Raw genomic sequence first — 18,243 nt, 5'->3', positions numbered from 1 at the left:
TGCATGGGGCAAACTGCATCTCTCTTATGTGGATCCACACTGGTGACGAGGAACCTGGAGGAAGTTAAAGAGTCTTTCCTATTAAAAAAAGTGTCTCTGAGAAGTAAGTGCCTTCCTGTAAGCACTTTAGCTTTTGATGTCCAGACAATGGAAGCATTACTAAATGATGATGTGTGTTACAGCTGAGGAGGCTTGCTGGATTTGATGATGACACTGGGACACAGAAGTTTCTTCTTTTACTCACATGTCACATGCATTGCATTTAGTCAATGTGATGGACTTCCAAAGGGTCACGTCTCATATTTGTAACTTCATAATGGTGACTGTGAGAAAGAGCTGGCCTTTTATTATTTTTTTTTAGATCCATGGTGCATGAAGTAACGCAAATATCCTGTTGTTGCACTTTAGATGTAACGTTATTCAGTTAATAAATGTACCTGGAGACAATCTCGTATAATTTTGTACCATTGTGGATGTATTTGTCGATGTATTTTTATCTCTTTTTTTAAAAAAAAGGCCTCCTGTGGACAGGTGTTGTAAATTAGCGTTTCAATATAAGCGCTTAAAGGGGAACACCACCTAAATTAAGAATTCCAATATGTTATTTCCATGGCCTAATATAGTTCAATCAATATTTGTGAACATGAGCTACTATCTCTCAAAGCCAGAAACCAGAGAAGTAAGTCCCAAACTTGTGATGTCATAGGGTATAAAGTCTGGAGCTGCTCCATAGGCAATGAATGGGAGACTGATTTTGTGTTGTTTTCTTTTTTATACCCAAATGAGCTTTATTCTATTGTAGTGTTGTGAGCTGTGAAACAGAAAATGTTCACATATACTCAGGACATCCCCCTGGGTGCTCTCAGTATCATCTGTAACATCTCTTCTATTCCTTGTCTATGGAGCAGCTCCACACTTTATACCCGATGACATCACAAGTCTGAGTTTTATCATTGTAGTTTTTTGGATTTGGGAGAGAGTTGTTCATGTTTACTTATATTTTTTGGACTGTCTTAGAATACAAGAACAACATGTATGAATTTTGAAAATGGCCATAGCTCCTCTTTAACACAGTGCATCTAGTCCTTGTACGTTACAGGGCTACTGTGATGTCCAGTCTCATACAGTAATAGGCTTCCTTAGAGGAAAGTTATAGTGTTTTGATGGAGGTATAGTGACACAAAGTGAGAATTTGGTACTAAAAACACTGATAACTTTGGAAAACATCCACTTGATTTGTCATAATCTCATTTTGCATAAGCCTCATATCAGTTTTGGTTGAATTTCGGAATATATTTTTGATGGATTTTGTCCCACATCTCTTACATTTAAATCACGTTATCTCTTCGGGCCAGGATGCAAAGGAATGATTACAGCAGCCACGGACATGAAGGTGTTGTTTTAGGACGGACTTTAAAAAAATGTGAACCTATCCTTTAAATAAAATCAAAGTTATAGATTCAAAGCAGACTTATAATTGCCTATAGGAGTACATGGTTAGAGGGAAAGTCACCTATGACCTTGCTGTCACATATGGAAGTCATGTTTTTCCTAAAACTGTAAAATAGTAATAATTTAAACCACTGGGGCATCTATGGCCAAATGTTTTTCTCTTGTTATTAAAGTATTGCAAATAAAAAAACTGCAAAACTATAGCAGTATTGTGTCACTATAAAGATGAGAGCTTTGCTGCCTACTCTTCCATATACATGAAGATCTATAACAAAATGACAAGTAGGAAAATCTCTAATCATTTATTTGAATATGACATGTTGTGTGGTCACATGGACGGAGGACACAGGGACATAAAGAGACAGGCAAACTGTGGAGTACTCAAACTATAGCACAGAGTTTATTGGGACTTGAAGGACACAGTGGGTTTGGCTTTCACATGCACTCAGCACTTTGCTGTACATCACATTATAAGAAGGAGAACGCCCTTGTTGACTCTCTCCTCTCCTCTCCTCTCCTCTCCATCCTTCGCTCCTCCTTCCAACAGAACTGTGAGTCTGTGTTGTATTGTGTTGACACGGCGTTCCTCGGCGAAACAAACAGAGCATGACAGTCAGGGAATAAACAAAGTGCTGATGTCTGTGTGGGCATTGTCTGGGAGATCATGCTAACAAGGAGGCACTTCAGTCTGATTCAGATTCTTTCTGTTTTTTTTCATATTCAGAGAAAAGAAGAAAAACAGGCTTGCGTGAGATCTGTGAAACTACTGCATGGACCAGCTTTCACTACCTCAATTAGGGAAAAATACCACATTCTTAAAACAAGCAGAAGAGAGTGAGCTCTTCCTCTCTTTTAATTGGCTGTGCTGCTGCGAGAAGGCAACTTCTTCGGATCTCCTGATGGTCTTCCTCCTCCTTTTCTGCTCTGGACAGATTCAAATCAAATTCAGCGGAGATAAACCTTTCACGTAGCCGTCGATACCCTGTGTGTTCGATTACGGTTGGGGCACGAAACAAGAGGAAGGCCCTTTAATTTTGGGAGGCATTTTGAAGAGCATGTTAAGGGGCCAAATATATATTTAGAAAACTGTACACGTGACAACAATGGCTATGCAGCAATATCTTTGAAATGAAAAAAAGGCATAGGGAGAGCAAGAACACTTTAGATTGAGATGTAGAAAACAAGCGGTGCGTGACAATATCAATACAACAATGTGCCTTAATGATCAGAGGTAAAAATTCATTTGGTGAAGAAACAGCATGACATTTTTAAATTGTGCAACTTGGAAGTCAGGCTGAGTGCATGTGTTCCTCTCCACTCCACGGGGTTTGGGGGGACTGTGCAGAAAAAGTTGAGCAAAAAAAAAAAAATTCAAGATTTCTGTTTCTGTACAGCATATTAATTCCACATAATGTCAAATATAAAGTGACACTGTAAACCGAGGGAGACGTCTGCGTGTTGTACGGTAGGTATGGTAACATCAGTGGAATGAGGTATGCAGAAGCGAAAAAGGGAATACAGCTGTCCATACTTACACTTTGTCCATGCAATGAAAACACAACACGATTCTCACAATTCTGTCTGTGTATGTCTATCTGATTGTATGTATTAAGCAGTATGATATGTCTGCAGGCTCATATTTAGAGAAAGTGTATAAAACGGATCCTCCCAACCTTCCAAAAACCAATAAATCAACATGACAACAGTATCACAAAACTATAATCTTTGGCCTGAGTGTACGCAAGGCAATGTACATTATGTGTTGAGGTTGCTGAGGTGATGTGTTCTGAATGTTAAGGAGTGAGCTGAGGTATGGGAGGTGGAAATGCAGAGAAAGAAATAGAGTTGTACAGACGGTGATGCTCGGAAGGGTGCAGATAGATGGAGAGATACAGGCCAGAAAGTAAAAGGACTGAAAATGAGTGAAAAAGAAATTATTTTTCTGGAAAAAAAATCAAAAATTCACCAAGACCCCATCTTCTAATCCCTGTGGTGGTCTTTATTATACAGTGGATCCCCTGAATATTAGCTTGTTTTCTATCCTTTTTCTGTTTTCTTCAACGTCAGTGGCTCTGTTCTATAGTCCAACAATCCTGAGGGTGAAGTAAGGTTTGTCCCAATATTTTCAAACGTCTTTGCAACATTGACTGTCCCACTACAAATGCCCGGGGTCTCAGGGCCTGGTCAACCCCCCCACCCACCACCCACCCACCCCAACCCCACCCACGGGCTGACCATTTAGGCTTTTTAGACAGGCTGTCTCCGGCTGCTGCTCAGGCCCCGGCTGTGGACCAATCAGCAGCGGGGAAGCCCCTCAGAGCTCCTTCCCTTTGTGTGAGTGTGTGTGTGTGGCTCCCACACTGTCACTTTGCCACTAGGGGGCAGAGTTGGACATAGAGTCCACAGAGTTTACACTGGAAGACTGCACACGGCTGTTGGAAATAGACACCTCTGGGTGCTGGGGAGAAAGAGAGAAATATAGATTAGTGTGCGTTTGTTAATTTGCATGCATCTATCATAGGACTGTCAATCGATTAAAATAGTTAATCGTGATTAATCGCAAATGAATCACACATTTTTTATATGTTAAAAATGTACCTTTAAGTTAGATTTGTCAAGTATTTAATACTCTTATCAACATAGGAGTGAGCAAATATGCTTGGTTTATGCAAATGTAAGTATATATTTATGATTGGAAATCAATTAACAACACAAAACAATGACAAATATTGTCCAGAAACCCTCACAGGTACTGCATTTAGCATGAAAAATATGCTCAAATCATAACATGGCAAACTCAAGCCCAACAGGCAACAACAGCTGTCAGTGTGTCAGTTTGCTGACTTGACTATGACTTGCCCCAAACTGCATGTGACTATCATAAAGTGGGCATGTCTGTAAAGGGGAGACTCGTGGGTACCCATAGAACCCATTTTCATTCACGTATCTTGAGGTCAGAGGTCAAATTGCAAGTTGTGTTAATGTGTTAAAGAAATTAGTGGCATTAAAATGAATTTGCGTTAACGTGTTATCGCATTATCACGCTAACTTTGACAGCCCTAGTTTATCAGTGTTTGTGTGTGTGTGTGTTTGTGTTTACTTACATGCCTCCTGAAGATCCTGTCCAGCAGGCTGCGTCTGGGCGGCTCTGGTGGCTGATTCCAGTCCAGATCCGGAGGTCTCGTCCCTTGAGGCCCAAACACGTTCAAATCTCTGAAACACTCAGTTTCTATCATCTGAATGAGAGGAAAGAAAACGGAGAGAAGAGGAGAGAAAATGTGGTGAACTTTGTTACTTCCAGCAGTTGTATAAACTGAACCGAGCCATTTAAAGATGTCCTATTAAGTGCACAGACGTACCTCATTCTGCCATGGGATGGAAACGCAGCCTGTAGCAAATTTGGTGTAGAAGTCATTGTCAGTTTGGTCCAAATTTACTCCCTTGACTGTGGAGAACTGCTCTATGTCCAAAACATCCTTACAGTACACTGCCCGAGGCTGGGAGAGGGCAATGACCACGGAAAAGAGAGAAAAAACAGGAAACAAGTTTATCTAAACAGATCATTTATAATCATGGAGTTTCACTTGCTGTAGTGGACCATTTATTGTCTTCACTAAATGCAGAAAATGTGTGCAGTTTTGTGTGCAGAGAGACTGATTTAAACATGCTATGTGTACGGTAATATACATTACTCACATCAGGCACAAAGGGAGGCTCCACTATTCCGGCTTCCAGCCTCTTGAAGTTGATGTTTTTGAAGAACGAGTGGGCCTTGACGCCCGCCCCTCCGTCCGCCAGGCACCCCAGCCTCTGCTTAGGGTCTTTGGTCAGCAGCTGGGCGAGCAGAAGAAGAAGCAGAGATGAATCATTAAGTTAATCGCCATTTGTCCGTCCCTCCACGTACACACACTTTTCCGTCCGTCAACGCTCACAATTCTACAGACGGCCTTTGTGTCCTCTGTAAACTTGTCGTTGTACTCCTCCTCTTCCTCCTGCACCCTCCTCTCCACCTCCTCCCGCTTCACTCGCTCTTTGCGGGCGCGGAAGGGCGATCGCCCGGCGGTCATCTCGTAAACGAGACAGCCCAGCCCCCACCAGTCGGGACTCATGGCGTACTTTTCATTGTTTATCACCTCCGGAGCTGGAGAGGAAGGGAGACAGGTTGTTACGGTTGAAAGTTGGTAATTACTCAGGTGAATGTACTCATGGAAATTACAGGTGTTCTTACCCATGTAGCCCACAGTCCCCACCCTGCCTCTGATGAGTTCTCCGTCAGGCACTTTGATGGCCAGCCCCAGGTCAGAAATACGGATGTGTCCTGCAACATAACAGCGATGGGCATAATGCATTTCATTTATTCAAAGCTCAGTACATTATGAAGCCGTAATGTTGTTTGAAATTGTGCAGCAAAACAAAAAATGCTGTGCAATGTAGTAACCAGTAATCTGAGCTGAAACTCACCATTGTCATCTAACAGGATGTTCTCCGGTTTCAAATCCCTGCAAGTAAGACAGCAAGTGTTAAAGACCAAAAGTATCGATTCACATGTTATAATTCACATCATTTAGAAACCTGATTCTGGGAAAGCATTAAAGAGGACCTATTTCGCCTTTTCCTTTTCCTTTAGTATGTTATATATATTTTGTGTATGTAAAAGGTCGGCAAAGTTACAAAGCCCAAAGGGAGTTACTCTTCCCCACAGAAACACTGCTCCTGAACTGCCTGAAACGCCTCACTTGAAGTCCCGCCTTTTTTCCGTAACGTGGTGATGTCACTAAGTAACACAGTTGCATAATACCTGCCCAGCAGCTAGTTTGGCACACCCTCAAACAAAGCTAGGTAGAGCGGAGCTGGAGGGGAGTTCGAAGGGTTTGGTCTGGTGAACAAATGACAACAGAGTAGGCCGGCTGACCAATCAGAGCAGACTGGGATTTTAAAGAGGCAGGAGCTCAAACAGAGCGTTTCAGACAGAGGATGAAAAGAGGTGCTGCAGAACAGCCGGTATGAGAAAAGTGTTTTTGAAGATTAAAGCATGTAAACATGTACTGGTAGAAAAAGTAGAAGTATACACCTGAAAATAAGCATAATAGGTCCTCTTTAAAACTCAATAAAAGAATCAAGAATGGAGCTGAACTACATCTCAAAAATGCATTTAAGAGCGTGTAACATTGACAGTGCTACCTGTAGACGATGGATTCCCTGTGCAAATGCTCCAGCCCACAGCAGATCTGAGCGGCGTAGAACTGGACCCTGTCTTTCTCGAAGCCCGGCGTGCCCATGTTGTAGGTGTGAAACTTCAGGTCTCCACCATTCATGATGGTCAGCACCAGACACAGAGCGTCTTTGGTCTCGTACGCATACGCTAAGCTCACCTAGAAGAAGAAGAAGAGAGGAGCATTGGTAAATGGTATAAAAGTGCTTAGACAAAAGGAGCAGACATGCAGATAACATTTATACTCACAACAAATCTACTGTTGACTTTCTCTAAAATCTGCTTCTCGTTGAGAGCCATGGACTCCCCTTTCCTCTTCTTTATCCTCTTCTTCTCCAGCTTCTTGCAGGCGTACATCTTCCCTGTAGCTCTAACCTGGCAGGCACACACCTGAGGTAAAAAAACAAAACACAATGCTGTCATTCATACTTAAAGAATCGTCATCAACATGTATCAGTATCATCTTCATCATCATCTCTTACCTCTCCGAATCCCCCCTTCCCCAGCACTCGGTACTGTCTGAACGTGTCTTTAGTGATTGGTTGCCTGACAGAACACAGACACAGCAAAACCCATTAATAGACGCTCATATAGTATCGATCAGGGCAGAGATGTTATCAGCGGAACTCAATACCATCCTGAGTCTGTTTCCTGTGCAGAGGGTGGGGCCTCTTGGACGCAATTTCACTTTCCAGACACGGATACAATCAAGGCTGCTCTAAAAGCCTGCTGTTTACTGCCTTTGATATGCACTCTGCATAAAATATTTTCCTGTCTGGAGTCATCATACTCCTCTGAAGAGTCTCTAAAGTGAAGCGGGAGTCTATCCAAGTCAAGTTTCTTCACCTACCAATTGTTTTGTTCTTCAAACTGAGATAATGTTGTGGGAAATCACAGCTGACAGTAATTCCATGTGTTTAAATCAGAGGTCCAAAGCAACCAAGTACACATATTATGCAATTTAATTTTGACGTACTTGTACTTTGCTTGAGTATTTTAATTTTATGCTACTTTATATTTCTTCTTCACTACATTTCAGAGGAAAATATTGTACTTTTTACTCCACTGCATTTATCTGACAGCTATAGTTACTATTTACTTTGCTGATTAAGATTTTACATACAAAACTTATGATCACCTTATAAGATATGATGCGTTATTATAGATTAAACTACCCAACAATGTATAAAGTAGGTAAGTAGCTGCATCTATACCAACAACAACAGTAAAATGCTGCTTCCACATTCATGCATTGGTAGCATTTTTCCAATAATACGATATATAATAATATATCAATCACAGGGGTCGTTCAACAAATACTTTAAAGGAACAGTGTGTACAACAAGCGAGTGAGATTGCTACGGAGGACGTCGTGGAAACGCGAATGGCCCTCTTTAGAGGCAGTTGTAGTAAGAGTAAAGTGCTTAGAGTGTGTGTGTGTACGTGGGAGGTGAGTGGTGAAGCGAGAGAGAGAGCGGCGGCGGCGGCGATGGGAGCGAGTATTGTTATCGACTCCGGCCCAAGCAGGAAAAGTTAACAGAGTTTGGTTTGTCCGTTCTGGGCTACTGTTGAAACACAGCAGAACAACATGGTGGACTCTGTGAAGAGGACCCGCTCTCTATGAAGATATAAACGGATCATTCTAAGGTAACAAAAAAAAACAACGAATCTTATTTTCAGGTGATTATACACTACAGAAAACATACTTATTCATATTATATTCCTGCTAATAGATCCCCTTAATTGTTACACACTGGTCCTTTAAGTAGTGTTATTATGGTAAGGATGACCTCTGAGCGAGGCGAACAGCGTTATCACGGTTTTAGCACTTGGCGGCTCACGCTACCGCAGTCTTGGAAAGGGAGGAGTGAGCAGAGGGGTATTCAGTTGGATGCCACCAAATCTGACACACTGTACCTTTAAGTAAAGTGTCTAAATACTTCCTCCATCACTGGTTAAAATGTTGCTGACCTTTAAAGTGTGTTACAGGTTGCAAGATGTTGTGTATGTGCTTTTTAGAGATCATAAAGTGCTAAAATTAGGAACTGACGATGGGTAACTTTTAGTTATCTTTCTATTTCAGCTTTATTAGGTACACCTGTGCAGTCTAATGTAATCCAATTCAACAGTTCTGCTACAAAGTTGACTTTTATGATGCCTAAAACACTGTCATAGGGGTGTTAATTCAATTATATCATTTAGCATTGAGTTCAGTTAGTGGTGGTGTTGTGCATTATATTGAGAGGTGTGCTAATATTATTCATGTGTGTAAACAGAGACAAAAAATTTGAAACGCCTCTCAATATATTGTATATTTGTCCAACAGCTCCTTTAACTACGACCTCAGTAATAATGAGCTTATGTGCGTACCTCTCCAGCATCTTCCACTGCAGGTATCGGTCAAAGTACATGCTGTTCTGGTAGTCGAGGTACGGAGCTCCACTCAGGTAGTCATGGACGGCCCTGTGTCCCACAACAAAACAGTTACAACTGAGAATGTAATTCAGACAGCAATATCTGTGCTATTTGTTACATACATAACAGGAGGTAAAAACAAACAGGTGAGAGTCCAGCAGACAGGTGAGAGGGGATAAAGACGGAGACTCACTTGCTGCAGTTGCTGAAGATCTCCTTACAAGGACTGAGCTCGAGGTTCTCTCTGCACTGGTCTGCGAAAACCTCCGCTATGTCTACACGCTGAGGTGACTACATCAACACATGTAAACACACACAGTGACACACGCGCACACATGCACGAATACATTACTTTTTATTACACACACTGCATCAGACTGAGGCGAGACATACATAACTCCTCGTAGAGCATCAACACATGCACGCTGTGCAAACATGACGTTGTTATTTTTGTATGTGTACGTTGACTACTACACCCTTGTAAATGCCCTTGCGAGTATTTTCATTCAGCTGTAACTCAACATTATTGTCTGCTTTTTCCACGGGATTTAAACATCGATCACTATAGGAGGTTACTAAATTCAATTTTACAACGACATGTGAAATTAAAAAAAGGTGGAAAAATGTACCAGATAAAGAAACTTACTTGTTTTGAGAGAAAAGTCTTGAGGATTTTGTCCCCTCTGCTTTTTCTTTTTTCATCAGGTGTCACCTCATAGTCTTCCTAAATAACAAAATAAATCACATCATTAACAACATCCTGTACTGTTTTGTTTTTTAAATACAGTATTATCGATATCAACAGATGTAATGAAACGTGTCGTAGTAGATGTCGTTATTCATCTGTGTGTGCCACTTTCCTTATAAATCACCTTTTATAAGGATGTATTAATAATTAGTGATGGTTAATAAATTATTTACTAACACCTTATAGGTCAGATGTAAGATATTAATGACCTCAACATTTGGGTTGCCAGGTTGTGAAATATCTCTCTGGCTAGTGTTTATTCTCCTCCACATGACACTTCATCTTTTTAGGTCTTTAATGCATCAGGAAGACGGTTTGACCTTCTGGGGAAAAAACCTGCAGTGCATTCACAATTTACTATCATTTTTAAATGCAGACTTGTTTCTTATTAGAAACTGATGAACTCATAAGCTTATACATTAATGACATCATTTGTAACTGTAGAATTGATGACTTAAAAAGTTAGCTCAGGTCACCTTTATTAATGATAAAGAGAAACGTCAGCAAAGGGGATTTTTCACAACGTGGCAACCTAAAAGTTTATATTAATCGTTTATAACTGATCTAGGTTTTATTTAATATATCCTTTAGTTACAACTTTATAAAGGGTGACTTATTAGAAAGTGGTGCATATTTGTGTCATATACATAAAAGCACCAAGCCCAGAGCGCCTTAAAGGATACCAAGTATACTTTTGCAGTGGTATAACAGCATTTATTAAAAAAAATTAACTTAATTTCTTACATAAAACATTAAGTAATAAAGAACTTTGTCTCCTCTGTCCTGGAAAAATACAGTTTACCACAAAAAGGCGCCCTTCCTTGTGAAGTCAATATCAAAATCACAAATTTGCCTCAAAGAGCTTTACAGCTTACAACATCCTCTATCCTCAGACCCTCAATTTGGATAAAGGAAGGAACGATTTTATTGGTTTCATCCAACCAGAAGAAGTCTGCTGAGATGAGGGAAATGGTACTTAAAAGTATATCCTCTTAAAATGTACTGATGATTCATGATCTCTCTGCTTTCCAACTGTGAAAAAAACAAAACTTCTGTCAAATTCTCTCTCTGATTTAAATGAGAAAAAAATGCATAATTTGTTGTTTAATTTGTATGATGCTGTTTAGTGGTGACGGGGACACCTCACACTCTGCATCTCTGTGTGTCGCTGTCACTCTCACATAAACATATGCTGCTCTTGGCTCCGTGTTTCAACATACAAAGCTGTTGACACAAACAGGTTTTGGACGCTGCACGCTGGACATATTGGACTCTCTCTCTCTCTCTCTCTCTCTCTCTCTCTCTCTCTCTCTCTCTCTCTCTCGCAGAGGCAACGACATGAAGAGCGCTCTGCTCTGACGCATTTCGTAGCCAGCACTTTTAACTTCTCAAAAAAAGAGGGGGTAAAAAAGGGGGGGAAGCAACATGGCGCCTGTGCTGCACGCTGGCCTGACTCTTTCTATCAGGGGCTCTTTTTTCCAACACGGTCCTGTGTTGCCTGGCAACCACACAGTAAACACGACGGGATTCCTTGAGGTCCTGGAGTGTCACAGTGTGTCACACCAGCGTCACCAGCTTTCCACTACAAAACACACACACACACACACACACACACTGACCCATATATATTCAGTACATACACACATAAGCCTGGTGCTTAAGGAAAAACAAGCTTTAAAAAGACACAGCGTCACTGACACTTCAGAACAAAGCCAAAAGAAGTCCAGAAATAAATACATACTGCATATATACAAATGTAAATATATATGAGTATGAGTGAAAGACACGGAGCGAGAGAGAGAGAGAGGGGGGAAAGAGCAAATTGTGATTGCTGCCAAGCGTTGATTAACTGAGTCTTTGTTATCAGAGTCTCCATAGAAATTACACACACACACTCACACAGAGTAAATGAGCGGTCTGACTCCCACCCTTTGCCGGTGGGGGGTCAGCCAAAGGGAAAAGAAGACTTTAGCCTTTAGGAAGCAGAGGGAACCCAACATACACACAAATGCACAAGTAAAAGTCTTCTTGTCATGATGTAAGAGGAACCAGTGGAACCCCCGAGCACATTCCTTCCTCTGTTACACACACCACCGAAACACACACACACACACAATACCTGTTCCTCCGAAACGGTCGCGTTCATGCTTTCTCATGGCTTACGCACTCCTGCTCAGTTTAAAATATGTGTTTATTATTTTTTAAAAGCATAGCTGGAATATGAACAAACAAGAAAAGAAAACACAAAAGGACAAAGCACATCCTTAATAACAATAACCATCCATCCATCCATTATGTGTAGCCTCTTATCCTATTCAGGGTCACAGGGGTGCTGGAGGCGATCCTAGCTGACATTAGGTGAGGCGTGGTACACCCTGGACAGGTCGCCAGACTATCACAGGACTGACACATAGAGACAGACAACCATTCATGCTCACAGTCACACCTACGGGCAATTTAGAGTCAACAATTAACATGCATGTCTTTGGACTGTGGGAGGAACAAAATCCGGACAAAATCCACGCTAACATGGGGAGAACATGCAATCTCCAGTTTTTCTTTAAAAAGTACAAAAGTACCTACTGTACATAGTAAAAAAAGAAAGAAATATATACAGCAAGGTGCTTTAAATTGGACACAACACATTAGTCCTGAAAAAAATTCAATGCAGGGTCCCAGATCTTATCGAACACACCTCCTCTATCTTCATTATACAATCTCAGTGTCTCCAGATGTAATGTGTTTGCAAATCATATGTGGGTACAGAGTCCATTTTCCACACTCACACTTTTCTACAATCACCATTCCAAACAAAAACAGCCATTTTTTCATACTTATTGGCAAAAGATAAGGAGCGTGTAGCTCCGAGGATGGCTATGAGCGCATTAGGTTCCCAACTAGGGCTGTCCTCTGCCAAAGAAATTCATAGTCGACTAACACTCATACAATTTTGTTGAGTAATCGATTAGTTGATTTAATCGACAGATCTGTAAAACTGAGTTTCTCCACAAAGAATCACACAAAAGCAACACTTGATGAGTTTCTTGGAAATAAGTCATTCAGCATGAAAAAGCATTAAAATCAACTAATCAACTAAAGAACTTTTAGTCGACTAAGACCAAAACGACCAATTAGGCGACTAAGAGGGGGCAGCCCTATTCCCAATGCTTCCCAAAAGTCTCCTTGAAACAATAAAAGATGCTTTTCCAATATAAAATTGGAAGTGTAACGTTTATCTGAAAGAATGTGTTAAATGACTGATCATTAAATTGATTACTAACGGGTGAAACATCAATAAAAAGCTGTGTAACTTTCCCCTTGAATAATAGAGTCTGTGTAACATTTCAAAATTGTATAAAACTGTCTGACTGACACTGACCGGACAATCATCTCTTTAAACATTCGTCCCATTCGACCTCATCTTTTAGATCTACATGCAGCTCGTCCGCCCACGCCTGTTTGAGTCCTGATGCGCTCAACAGATCTCTGCTATGTAGGATCTGATAAAAAAAGAAGGAAGAAGGGAGACCGCCCCGCGGGTAACAGGATCTAATTTATTTATTTATTGCCTACAGGGACTCATGATTGTTCGAGATTTCAAAGTTAGGCATTATGCTTCCTGACATAGTCTCAAATTTGTAAAAACAAACGTGCTTGTAACTGTGCAAATGAGGCAAAGTTCATTTTGATATATATATAGGTCACCTATATTACAGATCTCTGTTCCTAGGTGGAAAAATCCTTCCGGCCAGGTAAAGGAATGCCTTAATGTTAATGTTAACCCAACTACAAAGCTGTTCCTGCAGTGCACACACTGAAGTTCCTGCGTATTCCACTACAGAACAAACTAATATACTTTTTTTATAGTTCCTGGAAATGCATGATGACTAGAATACATAATAAAACGGTTTCTAGTAAACCTCATAAACTGCACAGAAATCACATGTTATTTAACCACTTGAGATACAAGCACCTGCCTGGTTGTAATCGCCCTCAGGCCTGGTTTATAGACTGTAAAGTGGTGACTGAGCGCGGCCTCGGAGTTCGTCACATGGATCGCAGAATTAGCGCCAGCATGTGTTTGGGATGAGTGCCTGTAAAAGTGGTTTCCCCCTCGCGGAGGCTGACGATCATTTTTAAGGCTGGGTGGTTGAAGGGGGCAGCGAATGGTGGGGGGGTGCAGGGATCGGAAGAGGGTGATGTGGGAAACAATGCTGTCCTTTCTGTCCTGACACATGGCCGCAAAGATATTCTGGGCATAGATAAAGACTTAAATGTGTCATGTGGGAGCTATTCCGTCTAGACGCAGAGAGGAAGAGAGATTGGAGGGAGGGGGAGAGGGGACAACAAGCAGGGGGGAGGCGGGGGGCTGGTTGAATAATCACTACTCAGTTTAATTGTCTCCTCTGGCTGCATGACCCAGCACCGAGGTGCTTTCAGGCTACGCTGTAATGAAAGTGAGTGCACTGAAAAAGTGGATGGGGTTGTTTTCCAGACCTGCATTCATCCAGGAAAGAGTGCTGCTTTTCCCACTACTCTAGTCACACCTGGGAACATCGGAGGAATTGACTATTCGCTAAGCCCCTCCCCCTGTTAGTTACCGTCGCTACGCCTGTCAAGCTTTCCATTATATAACGGTACAATATGTAGTTTACAACTAGAAGGGTGCAGATCTCCACCAAGGCCGTTTCCATAAGTGAAAAATCATGTGTGTAGCAGCCCCGTGATGCAGATCCGCTCCAAAAATCCCATGCTACAAAGAGTCGACATCCCTAGTTAGTGATCCATGTAGACGACTAATGCTTTAGATCTATGCTTTACTGTTTGGGTTTTCAAACAGTATGCTTCACTTTTTCAAGAGAAAGGGATTTGAGGATGAGGATTACCAAGCAAATGTAAAAATATCTAAGGCAAGTTTGGCTGGAGTTGCTGAAGTCTGAACTTCCCCCAAACCAAGATTAAGAGTAGGACAGAGCCACTATCATTACTCTACTCACGATTATATACTTCCATGTTCCTTTGGTTGGGTAGATGCTATTTTACAAACCTGTAAACGCAACAAAATAATGTTGTTAGATATGACCGTTACTTTTGGAAATAATGCTACATTAGTCCTATACTCCTCTAGGTAGTCGCCTAAAATAGTTGGCCAGACATGCTAATGAACACATTAGAGATGGATAACCATACTGTTTAATCCATTCCTTATACTTCTGCTCTTGTGTTTTTGGTTTTGGAAGGGTTATAAAAAGACACCACCCACCACCCCCCCCTGAGATACCAATATATAGGCTATCTCTTGTTAGAGACCTATGGGTTCAGCAGCTGGAGAAATCCAAATATTAACAGGCCAGCTGTTCCTGGTTAGAGCTATAGCCTTAATGAACGGTCATTTAGGGGTTAAATGCTTTGTTCACAGTCACTTTGATGGTAATTATTAAAAGGAAAAAGAGAGTTGACTTGCCCCATAGTTTCCTGGGGTTATTCCAGGATTCGTAATGGCAAACGTTTGGTTAAAAGACACCCACTCAGTGCGGTGTGTGTGTGTGTGTGTGTGTGTGTGTGTGTGTGTGTGTGTGTGTGTGTGTGTGTGTGTGTGTTTACCATTGCGTCCAGTAGCTGGATGCATCGTTGCAGTTTCGGTCTGGTCTCACAGTAAAGGCGGAACAGAAGCCGTCCGATAGGCTGTTTCTCACAGATGCTGACATAGTCCCTCTCTGCAGAAATTAAAAAAAAAGCACACTTTAAAACACACCAATAGACAAACACACTCTCTTCAGACGAAGGTGAGCACACAAACACGTACCGAGGCCGTTTCCCTGCTCAGTGCACTGGCTTATATGGGGGAAGCGAAGGATCTCCTTCCATTTTTTGCTCCTCCCTTTCCGCTTGCCTCCTCCACCTGAAAAACAAGAGGTGAAAATGAACATAATGAGAAAACTTCATAACGTTTTCAAAGTTTATTTTCATCAGCGAGGAGCAAATGAAGGCCTAGAAGGAGAGGGAGGAAGAGGAGGAGGAGGAGGAGGGGGGGGCGGTTGTGTGTGGGCTCTCCCCTGAATGAAATCATAGTCTCAGTGTGTATATATAATTCATAGATTACGTCTCACTTCCTCCGTAAATCTCTCCTCTCTCTGCTGACTTTCTCCCTCACTCAGTAGCTTTTCTGAAAGTGGAACAGTGTGTGTGTGTGTGTGTGTGTGTGTGTGTGTGTGTGTCCACACAGACAGAAAGCCTTTTCTGACCGGCTCAGTTCCCATCAGAACCCGGGACCTTGCCAGACTGGATTCCACGGCTCTGAATAATCATGGATCAGCTTCCTCCAGCAACGTAACACCACCATGAGCAAAAATCACTTAGATCCTAAAGGAAAACTTACAGTGCAGTCATCCATTAATGCAATTTATCTTGCCTTTCACATGTGACCGCCTCCACATTTCCCATCTGAACCATATAAAAATCACCTCCTCTCTTTAAACACAACTGTGAGAACTCATTTCGCTGTTTTCCAGCTTGCCGTGCCTTACGTCATGTTCGTCTCAGTTTTATTTTTTTCTTAATGCGAGAAGACTGCTCTAATGAACTGACAGGGATTTCCTTTAACCGCTCTCCGCTGTGGAAATTGGCTGCGAGCGGCTTGTGAGAGGCAACATTGAGAGCAGGAGAAGCAATGACGAGCAGACATCTTTAAGTAATAAGGCAGGAATGCGAGAGGCACTACGTCATGCTGGAGCCTCTGAGTGAAAGCTTTCACAGGTTTTCCCATCAATGCTTCTGCATTCCTGCCTCATCCTTCCCTCCTCTGCTGTTTGAAACCTATATCTCTAATACACTGTTTTGCTAATATGATATGATACACTCACTTGGACTTAAATTCAAGAAATTTAGATGTGAAGATGTTAAGATTAAATACTCAAATTGTTATATTTTGGTGTGATATTAGACATCATACAGGCCTCGTTTATTGTTATGTCAAACAGTTATGGTGAAGCTGCTGCTATTTAAAAAAAAAAAAACTTTTCAAGGCTATTTATTTGTTTTAAAGGGCCAGTGTGTAACATTTTGGGGGATCTATTAGCTGAAATGCAATATAATATTCATAACTATGTTTGCATTAGTGTATAATCACCTGAAACTAAGAATCGGTGTGTTTTTGTTAGCTTAGAATGAGCCCTTCATATCTACATACGAAGCGGGTCTTCTTCTCGGAGTCCGCCATGTTGCACCGCCATGTTTCTACAGAAGCCCAGAACGGACAAACCAAACTCTAGAGAGAGCCTTTCTCATTTTTACGTTAACTGAAGGCCACTGTAGTTCTCCGACACGCTTGTGAAACTGCGGTAACGTGAGCCGCAGAGTGCAAAATCGTGGTACCGCCAGCCGCTGTCTGACTTCCATTGCTCCTAACCTCTGAGCGAGGCGAACAGCGTTACCATGGTTTTGCACTTGCGGCTCACGTTACCGCTCCTTGGAGAGGGAGGAGTGAGCGGAAGGGGTACTCAGTTGGTTGCAATCTGCAACCACACCACTAGATGCCACCAAATCCTACACACTGTCCCTTTAAGGTGTTGTATTTTTGTCAAATGCACAATTCTTTTTTGCAATTACCGATATTTCTTATTTTTTTTGCATGAATATATGCACAGGTAGATGTGTACCATTCTGCTGTATTTTTCATACAGTGAATACAAAAAAAGTTAAATTCCTGCAAATATCAGCACTGATTTTACATATGTTTTGGTACATGAAGTTAGGGCAGTCAAACACACTTTTCCTAACACATTTGATCCACAAAATCCACAAAAAAAGCAGCGTTATAGGAACCCTTATTATAACTTCAGGTATGTTTTTAGATCAATGACCCTGCGTCACCACAGCCGACACACACAGAGTGGTAGGAGCCATATCACCATGGACAAACGCCAAGCATGAATGTATTAATAACTCAAGTCAAAATATCCCTCAAGAGAATCATTAACTCCCAGCACCTGCTCCTCATCAACATCACTGTAGACCAAACAAGCTATAAACAGGCACACTTCCTTATTTAAGCACCAGTTGTTCTCTGAAAACAGTTAATATGTAAAGTCCACAGCAAAACCTCACTCTGCTGTGTTGCTGTGTGGTCCAATATGTTTAATAAAAACATGACATCTGCAGTGAGCGGAGAAGGTCATTCCCCACGGGGGCCACCAGGCTAAAAATGAATGCTACTGTAAGGTGTCTGCGGATAAAAAGCGTCCAGCAAATGGCGTAGATTTCCTGTGGAGGGTCAATGCCCTGTCAGATAATTGTACCAAACGTCTGTGCTCCACCCAGGCATTCAACTTCTACACAATGCTGAGACAACCACAAATAATGTAGTTCCTCTTTTTTCTTTCCTTCTCACTGCTCTCCAAACCTATTTATTTTTCAT

At 41.6% G+C, this 18,243-nt stretch overlaps 1 protein-coding gene across 1 annotated transcript in view; it reads right to left on the bottom strand.

Annotated features, from left to right (window-relative positions):
• Positions 1-1,739: 1,739 nt before the first annotated feature.
• Positions 1,740-18,243, bottom strand: part of grk5l (G protein-coupled receptor kinase 5 like) — a 31,456-nt gene continuing 14,952 nt past the window's right edge. The window contains exons 2-16 of the mRNA XM_074638534.1: positions 15,634-15,729; positions 15,432-15,544; positions 9,726-9,803; positions 9,273-9,370; positions 9,035-9,127; positions 7,147-7,210; positions 6,914-7,054; positions 6,634-6,824; positions 5,914-5,951; positions 5,681-5,770; positions 5,385-5,593; positions 5,149-5,286; positions 4,812-4,949; positions 4,557-4,688; positions 1,740-3,910 (exon numbers count right to left, since the gene is read on the bottom strand). Of these exons, the coding sequence (XP_074494635.1) occupies positions 3,827-3,910; positions 4,557-4,688; positions 4,812-4,949; positions 5,149-5,286; positions 5,385-5,593; positions 5,681-5,770; positions 5,914-5,951; positions 6,634-6,824; positions 6,914-7,054; positions 7,147-7,210; positions 9,035-9,127; positions 9,273-9,370; positions 9,726-9,803; positions 15,432-15,544; positions 15,634-15,729 (1,703 nt within the window). The 3' untranslated portion in view covers positions 1,740-3,826. The remainder of the gene's footprint in view (positions 3,911-4,556; positions 4,689-4,811; positions 4,950-5,148; positions 5,287-5,384; positions 5,594-5,680; positions 5,771-5,913; positions 5,952-6,633; positions 6,825-6,913; positions 7,055-7,146; positions 7,211-9,034; positions 9,128-9,272; positions 9,371-9,725; positions 9,804-15,431; positions 15,545-15,633; positions 15,730-18,243) is intronic.

This window comes from Sebastes fasciatus, chromosome 6 (genome assembly GCF_043250625.1).
Source record: "Sebastes fasciatus isolate fSebFas1 chromosome 6, fSebFas1.pri, whole genome shotgun sequence".
NCBI classification, from domain to species: domain Eukaryota; kingdom Metazoa; phylum Chordata; class Actinopteri; order Perciformes; family Sebastidae; genus Sebastes; species Sebastes fasciatus.
This window is presented reverse-complemented; position numbering and strand designations above follow the sequence as displayed.